Here is a 12,185-nt window from a genome sequence, read left to right on the forward strand (position 1 = left end):
ATTCCATCAATGAAGGTTGCAATCCTACACACACTTGCCTGGGAGTAAGCCTCACTGAACTTAATGGGACTTATTTCTGAGTAGACATATATAGGATTACATGATTAGTCACTTTTCTCAAGAACATCCAGGTTTTTCAAAAAGGTCACTGAAGCCAAAATCAAGTGGTTTCATACAGGTTCTGCTCAGCTCAGCTCCTTACAGGGCTGCCCCACAGTTGGATACAGTCTTCTCCCCAACTGAAATTAATGGAAGTGGCCCCAATGAGGAATTGTTAGGTTCTAGCATTAGGGTCTAATTCTTCTTTCAAATACCTCTATTTTTTCTGTTTCTGAACTGCACCCTGTGTGTGTACGTATTGGCCATTGTAGAAATGCAACAAAATATTATGTGTGTGTGCGCACGCACACACATGCGCACACACTGCCTATGACGACTTTCATATATTCGTTGAACTTTTATGGTGTAATAAGAAGGTCCCAATTTTTGTTTCCATTTTTGAAGCCAAGTACTGATGAAGGACTTTTGCTCTGTTCCTGTGTTGCTTTATTTGAATGTCAGGACCAAATGAGATACAACATGTCAGATCCTTGAACAGGATTTCCTCTCTCTGTGTATGTTTTTAAGTAATACTGGAAGCCATAGAAGGCCACCTATTCAGATGGGGACTATGGTGCTATCGGAGGGGGTTTAACCCCTTCCCCCATGCTGTTTTCTTGATTAGCCCACTCCCTGCCAAAGTACCAATCTGAATCCCCCCTCCAGCTGCTACTATCACTTAAAAACAAACCAACAAACCAGGAGATCTTATGCACAGATCCCTGTGTCACACATACTGTGGTTTTCAAGGCGTAACAAGTTCCATTTGTATCCTTTGAAATCAATAGGAGTTTTGTAATTGATCTCACTGGGTCTGAAATAGTTTTGCAACAAAACTGCATCTATCAACTTATATGGTATACTTAAAAAGAACAGCTACCTGATTAATTTTCCAAACCCCAATCCTGTCTTCTTGTCAGTGTAGGCCCCCCTGTGCCAGTCCTAGGTCACCACCTCTTTAACTGTTGTTTCTGCTACTGAGTATATCTTTTGAAGATTCCTAAAGGATATGTTGATGATGCTTGTCTGCACCAGTTGCAATTCGAGGACCCTTGGACTCCCCTTCTGCAAACCATACAGCCACCATAGGAGTAGCATGAGAAATGCAGGGGAAGCGTCATTGTTGCTTCTGCGCATGGGTTCAGTCTGTGCTTCGTCCCTGTATCGGCACTGCAGTTTCCCCCATATGAAGTGCAGAAGGGAGAAAGCTGTAGGAAACTGGATGTGCATCGAAAGCATCTGATGGGAATCAAACACTCTGAAAACGACCAGTGCAGACAAGCTCTTAGGCATAAAAATTCATGAATGTGGGTAGTTTGGGGTTGTTGTTGTTGTTTTTGCAAAGGTTGTTATTTGGCTGGTGGGAGAAGAGACAAAGCTCCTTGAAATTAATGAAGGAAGTTGACTTGAGAACGTTCAGTTGACCAAGGAGTTTTGGATCACCCCCAAAAGCTGCAATTGTCAGGCCACTTATTCTCAAGGAGTCCTACTGACGTCAGCAGAACTACTCCAGATTGAGTGAACTGAGGAGTGTGACATAGCAAACGTTGCCATCATGTTGCTGTTGTGAAGTTACAGATACAATCTAATATGTGAGACTGGAATGCTTTATTCGTACCAGTAGAAAGCTACTGAGAAAATTACAACTGGTTTATTTCAAATGAGAATAAATTGGTACAAATATTCTAATTCTGCAGTGATATATCATGGAGTAATTACCCCAGGAGAACCAATCTGCTTGGCGGGGCAGAAACAGGTTTCTAAAATCATATTCCACTAGGCATTACCTTCCATTTCATTCCTTTCTTCTTATATAAAATGTGTTTGCATGAAAAGCGTGTATTTCATATTTGTTCTTAGATTATATAGTTGCTCCATGGCATACTGGCTATGGCATGGGCAAAGAAGGCCAAATTAATCAAGAATCTGGGAACTAACATCTGGATTATGAAACTTTAGGTTAGAACTTTTCATCTCTAGAAATAGTCCTACACCCATGTAATTTTCTTAACCTATACATCCTTTAGCAACATTCCCCATACATCAAATAATTGTGTCTATTTTAACATTCAGAAGGATTGAAATAACTGTCCATAATAACCCTGCAGACCACAGCCTAGAGCTGAATCAATAATGAAATTTAATAAAGCTTAGAGATATTTTTAAATATGGTCAGAGGTGTATATGCCTATTAAATAAATAAATAAAATGTTCTGAGCAGAAACATATCAAATTCTGAATTATTAAAGAGGGCCACGTTGACCACACACAGGTTGGTGGTGCACTAAAGATGCACACTTACCTGGGAGTATGCCCCATTGAACACAGTGGAACTTACCTTTGAGTAAATATACATAGGTTTGCACTATTAATCTTATAAAGTAAATAATAGCCTGTAATATACATTAACCATTCTACCTAGATTGGATATTTCTTTTAAGAGCTACTCCCTTCTAAATGCCCCCCAAATGTATAAAGAGGCTCGTGCAGAATAAATACTGTTTCTTAAATGATATCAGCATCATTTGCAAAGGTATATAATAGGATGTGAATTGTGTTACATCTATACTGTGTGTAATACTTGATAATTTTGCCTGTTAGAATTTTCACACACACACACATATATATAGAGTTCAGTGCTATGTGTGTGGCTTTTTCCTATATTGAGAAACATCCTGGATATATATATGTGTGTGGTTCAGTTTAGTTTTTTGTTTTGGTCCTAGGTTAGTGGCACAATCTGATTGGCTCCATTGTGTCCCCTAGACTAGCTGCCAGAGCCAATCATTTGTGTTTGTGCATAATTAATAAAGCTTCATGTATTAATAGTAATGTTGAAGTAGTGCTAGACCCCTGCCTATTTTGACTTTCCATTTGCTTCTTTCTCTCTCTTACATGCTTTACATGACTAAGGATTAAAACATCATCTTATCATAGCTGTGAGCATAATTTCACTCAACAAGTTCTGTACTTTTGTGTTTAGCAAGTTAAGTGCTTACAACTTCTTTCTCTCTCTCTCCCTTAGTTGCACAGTAAGGATTTTTGAATGTATAGTGTCATCTAAGGTAAGCTTTCATATGGTCCCTGCATATGAAGCTTATGGCTGTTGTCGTGTCATACAAAGCCTACCCTATGTATGGCATAATTTTCATTATGTCATTTAATGAAAATGGGGTAGTAAAATCAATATTACAGTAGACTGACTTTTTCTATTACTGTGCTCATAATTAACAAATAGCACTGATTCTGCCCAATAAATGCTTGTGATTGCAATTCTGTAATGATGCAACCACTTACTAACAGCTTATGTAAATACTTCAGCAAGATGAGACAAAGCATGAGCCCAGTTAACAGCTTACTACACATAAATAAGCAAGCCAAATATCAGAGCATTCTAGCATTTAAAGCTAGCTATTTGCTTCAAGGTCCAGATGCCGCAAAAAAATGATGCTATTGATACCCAATTATTACCTAATTTTACTTGAACATTTTACACTACAGTGACTTTAAAGAATGCTTTTAAAAGCATGCCAGTTTTTTTTCTTTTGTCTGTCTTCTGCATTAGGGAAGCATAGCCCAAAAGAGTGTTTAAAAAAAACCTTTCAGTAACATGCCTTAATTACTTTGAGTCAAAATCAAATGATGCAGTTTTACCTTGATATGGTAGACTGCACAGAAATGCCCCTTGTGTTTTTCATTGGGTTGAATGTGGAAAAAGCTATCTCCCTAAGGGTCAATGGTAAAACATGACTGACTTAGCAGAGCTGGAATGTACGGGAGGTATTTGATAAGTTCTTCTTCAAAAGGTCCTTAAGTTTTTAGATTCGTGTTATGAATCAGAAAAGCATCAGAAGGTAAGTCTTGGTTATTAGCAGTTATGCTTGCTCCATAGATCAAGAAATGGTGACAATTCTGGGAGAACGCCAAACAGAAGGGTTTCTCAGGGGTTTCCCCCCCATAATGAACCTCAGCAATCTAAGGGAACTACTGTTGGAATTTGGACTTTAAGTTGTGTAACGTAAGACCATGCACATGATTCTCCTGCTTCATGGGACCTCAATATGTACAGACCCCCAGGAAATACTGTAGGCAATCAAAAAACTATCCCCCCCCCCCAACAAGGATTGGCCCCAACACTGCTAATCAACTAGTAAAACAAAAGACATGTAGTGTAGCATATTGCATCGACGTGTTGGCACTCTGGGCCCATTGTTACATTACAGGAGTTGTGAATTTACTGGTTCCCTGTTCTATTCCACACCACTTTGATAGTATCTCTGTACAGAAAACCCTGTAAAATGGGTTGTTTGTAGGAAAAGGTGGAGCTAGCACAGGAATTAATTGCACCATTATCCCTTCTCATGTTTTCCTACATACAGATATTGCTGCAGCAACATGAGATGGAACTATGTGAAAGCTGCAACAGTGCTCACATAAGAACAGTTCTTCCTTTTTCTTGATCTAATCATGACAATCATTGGGAGAGATCAGGGAGACATGTGAGACTTCTTAGCTACTGTAACCCCTCTCTAGGGAGGCCAAGCTTGCATTTTGACAAGCAAGCACTGCCTTATAACATCTAAAAGAGCTGGGGAAAGACATGTCTCTAAAGGCACCATTGTATACTTTGTAGCTGTGAGCTCCAAAGTGATCTACAATCAGGTTCCCAGTTTTGTGTGGCTACAGTCTCAGCCAAAAAATGACTAATAAGTTTAGCTGGATCATGGCTAGAATTTGAGAAGGGCGTTGAAGGAGATAATTGCCATTAACATCTTTGCTCACCAAAATTAAGCACATTTTTTGGAAAATAAGTCCTACTGGTTGTAATGCAACTTATAAGCAGGTCAAGTGTGATTTGGACTGGGGATGTAAGCATGCAAAACATTTTACAATGTTTATCTCCTTCCCCCTCAAAACAATTGAATACAGCCCACATTTACTGTGCCACCACAAAACTGCTGAAAGTGGGCTAAGTTGAAGTGCAGTAACTAGGGTTTGTATTGAGAATTGTGTTTGTTGTGGAACAACATGACCATGTCACCCATGAGCTCACATGTGCTCAACTATCAAGGGCCATACTAGATGTTGCCTTAAATGCTTGGCTGATTCATGTCTCATGCCATTGATCTAATTGAGGCAGATGTGCCATATCAGAGGCAGTAAGCCTATGTGCACCAGTTGCTGGGGAACATGGGCGGGAGGGTGCTGTTGCACTCATGTCCTGCTTGTGGGTTCCTAGTCAACAGCTGGTTGGCCACTGTGTGAACAGAATGCTGGTCTAGATGGACCCTTGGTTTGATCCTGCATGGCTCTTCTTATGTGTCATGATGACATAGTAAGTGTGTGTGTAGGAGGTGACAAAGAATGCCATGTCATGTCACACTTCTACTTCAGTTACTGGGAATTGCATGTAAGAGACATGGGAGTGGCCACACATTTAATGTCTCATTTGCCCTATTAACATCACATTGGCTGACAGTCACTATCAATAAGTCATTGCTGAGCGGAGGAAAAGTTGCCACTGGGAATCTGCTTTTGCGTCCAAGTGGCAATTGTAATGTGCTCTGGTCTGGTACAAGAACTTGTCACGTGGATCAGCAGCATCACATCGGATCTCCTTGCCCCCTCTGACTGCTACAGGCACCATATAGGTCCACAATATCACATTGAGGGCCTTCTCACTGTGTTCTGCAGGGCAAGGGTGTGGAAACCCGCAGCGTGATGGTACCGACCCACTTGATGAGTACTTGTAGACTTTGCAGCCAAGACAAAGATGACTCACCATGAGGAGGTCATTGTTGGCAGCATTTGTGCAGCAATCATAATGTGTGCTCTGGTTCTTAATTGGTCCTAAGTTTCCATCATGGGCAATGCTAATAATAAATGGACCATATGAGTTCTCAATGGACCTCTCCCCAAGAGATTAATTTCACCCCACACCAAGAAAAAAATGCAGTAATCGGAGATGACTAAGGCTGCAAATCCTAAACCCATTCACACTGAAGCAAGTTCTGCTTAAATCACTGCACCCTCCCCACCCCCCAGTAAATGCATATAGAATCAGGGTGTTCCTAGCTGGAAGTCACTTTCTACAAATACCTGTCCTCTTGGTTGCTTTAACAACTGTCTTATTCCTTGTCCGTAGGTGGGGTCTCATTCTTCAGACTACTAATGCAAGGAGTGCCCCCACATATCATTCAGTCCTATATGCAAGAAATACAAGCAGGCAACCCTGATGAAAAGTAATGCCTGGCCACAGTGCTTCTCCGCCACTGCATTGGAAACTGGTAGCCAGCGCCGCAGTGTTTTTAACTCCTGCCATGGTACTCCTACAGCATGGTCTGATGTTTTGCCCCTTCCCTCTTGCTGCTACTGCTGCTGGTGAAAAGAACATACATGCATGGATTGCTTTTTGGGGTTGAAATAAATTAAGTGGAAGTTTGTCCGCATTTTGTAATGTTCCACATCGTTATGTGTTTCTATTTTCTTCTCTTTCTTTTTTTTTAATGCTGAAAAGAAAAGCTAAGCAAATACGCATGGGAGCTAATCTTTTAGTTTGTACTCTATAGGGCTAGATATATTCTTTTGTGAGAAGCAGATACTGCTAAACCCCGTGGCAATGCAGCCAGGCCTTGAAACACATACCTCTTTTGATAAATAATGGATCTAACATTTTTCATAGGCTGCTAAAAATGGACTGCTTGGTACATGTGATTTGCAGCATTTAACAGTTATTTGAGCTCAATGCATCGTCAGTTAGAAGATTTCAGTTTTTTTCTTATCATTCATTAGTGAGTCCCATTTCTCTTGACTGCTATTTAAAGTGTTATGTAATGTACAATAAAGCTGAAGTGTTTTAAGACCTAGCCAAAAATTTGAGAGTTTTGTGTTCGTTTCATGTTGTGCTACAGTTACCATTTGGGCTATGCTGTTTCTTTACATTTTGTTACTTGAACTGCATCTTCAGATGCTGGATTATGAGTGTGATGCAAAGGTTCAAAAGTTTAGCACATGGTTGGGCAAAATGGTGGTAATCCACCAATAGTTATAGACAAATTACAGCACTCTTAAGTGTTAGAAGTTGCACCAACAATTAGTTGTGAAATAAATTAAGGAGTTTCATAGTCCAGCAATAAAACCACAGAGTCAGCTGCTTGTGCTAATAATAGTGCAGTCCTAAGCATGTTTACACATTAGTCCCATTTGAGTTATTCCCTCATATGTTTAGCCAAAGGTTCTGTTTTGTATAGTATTATAACTTTAAACTGGCTTTATGAGAATGTTGCACTGCCTCAAAGCATCACAACCCTTTGTATCAGTGAGTGCAAAGTTAAGCATTAAATTTTGACTTCACCAAAGTTAAGTGAAATTTTACAGTGACTTCTGCAACCTGATCCTGAAACCATTACTTGGAAGGAAATCATAAGGGGCACAAATGAAGGGAAACACAGGCGTGCCCAAAAGCTAGTCCGCATGGTCAGTTTTGTCTCTAGATAATGCTTCCCATACTGTGATGCATTTGTATGGCAAATACTGAATGATCCAGAATCTACAGGGATTCTTCAAAACACCAGAAACCATGACAACATCCCTCCCCACACACACACACACTAGAAAGCAGCATTTGTGTGCATTGACAGCCTGGTTCATATGAAGCATTCTCTGTGTGAATGCACCCAAATACATCTTTGAAATATGTTGCACAAACTCCCTTTCAGTATACTTACTTCAGCTAAGGAACTTGCACTTGTAATGTTATTCCAATGTGAGTCAAGGGTAGACCCTGAATTTGAAACATGATCCATAGGCATTCCACAAGATGTAGCAATGGCTTAGAAGGCATAATGGGGATTAAATAAATGCAACCTCCATCTTCAGGGGGAGTATGGCACTGAATAGCAACTGCTGCAGATAAGCAGTGGGAGAGGGCTTTTGCCTTCAACCCCTGCTGTAGGCTTTGCAGAGGCATCTGACTGGCCCCTGTGAGAGGCAGAACGCTAAACTAGATGGATGCCTTACATTCACTGATGTTACCAATGCAGAAAGCTATGTGCATTAACCACATCTGCACACAAATCAAGGCTCTCAAGAATGTACAGTAGGAGATTAAATAAGGCTCTCATAATCCTGATGCTGGGAAAGACTGAAGGCAAAAGGAGAAGGGGACGGCAGAGGATGAGATGGCTAGATAGCATCACTGATGCAATGAATATGGACTCGAGCACGCTCCGGGAGAGAACGCAGGACAGGAAGGTCTGGCGTGCTATGGTACATGGGGTCATGAAGAATCGGACACGACTGAACGACTGAACAATCCTGTTCATGGTGTTATGCATGTAAAGTGTAAAGTGGTTACGCAGACAAACAAATCCCTTCTAACGCCTGGGGCAACTGAGTATCATCCTATGCAAGACAATTGTTTACGTGGAAAAAATTGACAAGGAACATAATCAATGAATGACTTATATATGTGAGCCATCCTGGAATGCAACGTGGTGATGGGTAAGATGGACAAACCAGTGAACCTCCAGCATATATGCTACACAAATACATTTTTCATCATTTAACATAGCACATAATTGGTAGACCCTGCCTGAGTCAAATCCTGAAAGATGCTGTCTGGCCATCCATTTGCAAACCCCAATTTTTCTTCTCCCTTTCCTACCAGTAAACATTGCAAGGGAGGTAGAAAAATGAGAGGAGGAAGTTAGGTCCATAATGGCAAAAGGTTGGGGAGCTGCTGACAGTCTGTTTGAGAAAATGCTGCTCCCAGCTTCTGCTGCCTCAAAATGACATCCCAATAGATGTTGCTAAGGCAGAATTGGCAGGACTCTTCTCCCTTTAGCAGCAGCATGGCATACAAAAATGACCTGCTGATGCTTTTTTCATCTTGAAGGTGGGATACAAACCCTGTAGCCATACACAGCCAACGGTTGGTACTTCTCTTCCCCTTGCAATAAAGAAAAAGAGCTGTCCCCTCCAGGGTTAGCTCCTTGGGCAAGCTGTCCTTGGGCAAGCTACCCTATCTCTGAGTAGCCCCACATATATAAGAGCAAACCAAAGACCTATCTAGTCCAGCATAGTGTTCCCACAGTGGCCAACTAGATGCCTATGGGAAGCCCACAAGCAGAACATGAGTACAATCGCACCCTCATAGTCGCATTCCCCAGCAACTGGTGTTCAGATGCATCCTGCCTCTGGTACTGGAGGTAATATATAGCCACCATGACTAGTAACCATGGAAAGCTTTCTCCTCCATGAATGTGTCTAATCCCCTTTTAAAGCTGCCCAAGCTGGTGGCCATCACTACATCTTGGGGAAGTAAATTCCATAGTTTAACTATGCATGGTGTGAAGATGTACTTCTCTTTTCTATCCTGAATCTCCCCCTATTCAGCTTTATGGGATGCTCCTGGGTTCTAGTACTGAGAGAGGAAGAAAACTGTCCCCTATCCACTTTTTCCACATAATGTATAATTTTATACACCTGAATCCTATGCCTGTTTACTCACCTTCTGCCTAAGCTAAAAAGCCCTGAATGCTGTAACCTTGCCTCCTAGGGGAAGAGCCTTAATCATCTGGGCTGCGCTTTTCTAGCTCTGCAGTATCCTTCTTGAGGTGCAGCAGCCAGAACTCTATACAGTATTCCAAGTGTGGTCGCACCATAATTTGTATAGAAGTATTATGATGTTCATCTTTCCTGTTGCTACTGCTCATTTGCTTCCCTGTCTCTCTGGGCCAAATTCATATCAAGGGCAAGGTGAGCAGAGAGCCAGTATGGTGTAGTGGCAAGAGTGTTGGACTGGGAGCTGGGAGATCCGGGTTCTAGTCCCCACTCGGCCATGGAAGCTCACTGGGTGACTTTGGGCCAGTCACACACTCTCAGCCCAACCTACCTCACAGGGTTGTTGTTGTGAGGATAAAATGGAGAGGAGGAGGATAATGTAAGCCGCCTTGGGTTCCTTGCAAGAGGAATAAAGGCGGGATATAAATGCAATAATAAATAAATAAATAAATAAATAAATAAGCAGAGGACAACATTTGCATGGATACGGCAGGTGAGCAGGAACCAACAGCAAGGAGTAGCAGCAGAGGCTCTGGGGATTGGGCTGGCTTTGGATCCTCTTCTGGGTGTCGGCCTCAAGGAATGCCCAACTATGCAGACCTCTGACACTAGTCCTGTCACTTCCTGCACACGTCCTTCTGTGTCATGGCTGAGAAAATGTACCATACCATATTTTTGGTCTGGATATTCTAAGGTAACACTTTTCAAGCTTCACAGTTGGGCAATTCCATAGATTAGGTGCCACAACTGAAAGGCCTCAACCACCATAGTTCTTTTAATGAAGGAACAAGGGCTTCCAAAACTTAACACAGACCTTGAGACTGGTCATAACTTTAGGCTGCAATTGTATAGTCCCTAGGAGGAAGTCCAGGAGCCTTGGAATGCAGCAGACCGTCACCCTCTGTGTTGTGTGCTATGACTTATAGCATAACTCTATGCATGTTTGGTCAGAGGTAAAACCTGCTGTGTTCAATGGGAGCTACTCCAAAATAACCCTCCATCTGGTCACTTCCAGTGTAGCCCATGAAGCCAAGGGGACCCCGCCCAGAGTTTCCCTTGTTAGTGACAGCGCTAGCTAGGAAAAGCCTGAGATTTATTATTTATGTATTTAGAATATTTTTATCCTTCTTCTCAGCCAAAAAGGCTCCAAGTTTGGCTTATGTGCAATCAGTAAAACAAGACAGCCTTGCAATCTAAAAAGACACAACACACAAGGAAAGAGGGATAGGGAGACAAGAGGGAAAAATTAAGTAGCCTTTCAGCAGGGCTGTTGGAATAGCGCTGCTTCCCCGCTCATCTCTCTCGGTACAGCCTGCTGGAATGGCTGGTCTCCTGAGAGATTGGAGAGAAACACCTTGATTTCAGGCTGACAGTGCAATGCTATACATGTTTACTCAGAAGTAAATCCTATTGTGTCCTATGGTGCTTACCTCCAAGTAAGCATGCTTATGTTGCAGCCTTAGGTTACTGCCTTATACACACTTACATGGGAATAATGGCGGTCTAGATGGAGGGTTCCCACTGCTAACAATCAAAAGGCATCGTGCAGCCAGTCCATCTTCCCTCCCTTAACGGGCTTTTTGAATGGTAAGAAAAAAGATGGAAGAAACGGGGGGCAAACATGGGAGGGGTCTAAATTGAAGAAGACGGCAACTGGACCCCCTGTAAAATTCTGTGAATGAGACAGTGCGATTTCACAGTTAAAAGCCTTCTCTGAAAACACCCCAAGTCCCACAGTGAGACCCAGCATGATGTAGCGGCTAGAGTGTTGGACTGGTACTCGGGAGATCCGGGCTCCAGTCCCCACTCAGCCATGGAAGCTCACCGGGTGACTTTGGGCAAGTCACTGACTCTCAGCATAACCTACCTCATAGAGGTGTTGTGAGGATAACACGGAGGGGAGGGGGCCCATGTAACCTGCCTTGGGTTCCTTGCAAGAGGAAAAAGGGTGGGACATAAAAACGATAGTAATAATAATAACAATAATAATACCAATGTCAGTAGCCATGCATAGGATTACACTGTAAGTCTTTCATGTGCCGGATGAGCAGTGGTGCAGTTAGGTAACTTTAGGCTCTGGACTTAATGAACTTATGGGGCAGCCTGGTAAGGTGGCAATGTGTATTATTTCTCTTGCTTCAAATGGCCTTGGGGGAAGGCTCTGCAGGATGTGATGCATCCAGCGGAGGCTGGTGGCTCCAACGTCAGGGGGGCGGCGAACCCTCAGCTTGAACAGCTCCTTTAGAGTTCTGACTGAGACCTGGGGCAGGCTCACCACCCCACTGCCACTGGAGTCACCAGCCTCCGCTGAATGGATCTTACAATACCGACTTCAATGCGGCGAACCAGGGTGCAGAATCTCAGGCCTGCGGCCACAGCTGGCCCTCCAGGGGTCCCCCAAAGGCCACGTACTCGTTCCCCAGCCATTCGGCGCTTTCTCAACTTTTCTGCACTCTCCCCCGCCCCGCCCCGCCCCGCCCCGCCCCTAACAGGCTGTAATGCCTATCACGCGGCTTAATACT

General features: G+C 42.7%; 2 protein-coding genes across 8 annotated transcripts in view; one reads left to right on the plus strand and one right to left on the minus strand.

Moving 5' to 3' along the window:
* MYBPC1 (myosin binding protein C1) overlaps nucleotides 1–6,968 on the plus strand; it is an 86,590-nt gene extending 79,622 nt beyond the window's left edge. For 3 of the 5 annotated variants that reach the window (XM_084809578.1, XM_084809579.1, XM_084809577.1), the window contains one exon: nucleotides 6,245–6,968. In XM_084809578.1, coding sequence (XP_084665704.1) covers nucleotides 6,245–6,345 — 101 coding nt within the window. In that variant the 3' untranslated portion in view covers nucleotides 6,346–6,968. Of the gene's footprint in view, nucleotides 1–3,124; nucleotides 3,165–6,244 lie in introns of all 5 variants that reach the window. The other 2 variants (XM_084809581.1, XM_084809580.1) reach the window with 1 other exon arrangement.
* LOC146339506 (uncharacterized) overlaps nucleotides 1–12,185 on the minus strand; it is a 60,666-nt gene that overhangs the window by 47,521 nt on the left and 960 nt on the right. The gene's annotated exons all lie outside the window — the stretch shown is intronic.

The sequence above is a fragment of the Heloderma suspectum genome, chromosome 7 (genome assembly GCF_057233095.1).
Source record: "Heloderma suspectum isolate Gila_16-S chromosome 7, 16-S_ref, whole genome shotgun sequence".
Classification (NCBI taxonomy): domain Eukaryota; kingdom Metazoa; phylum Chordata; class Lepidosauria; order Squamata; family Helodermatidae; genus Heloderma; species Heloderma suspectum.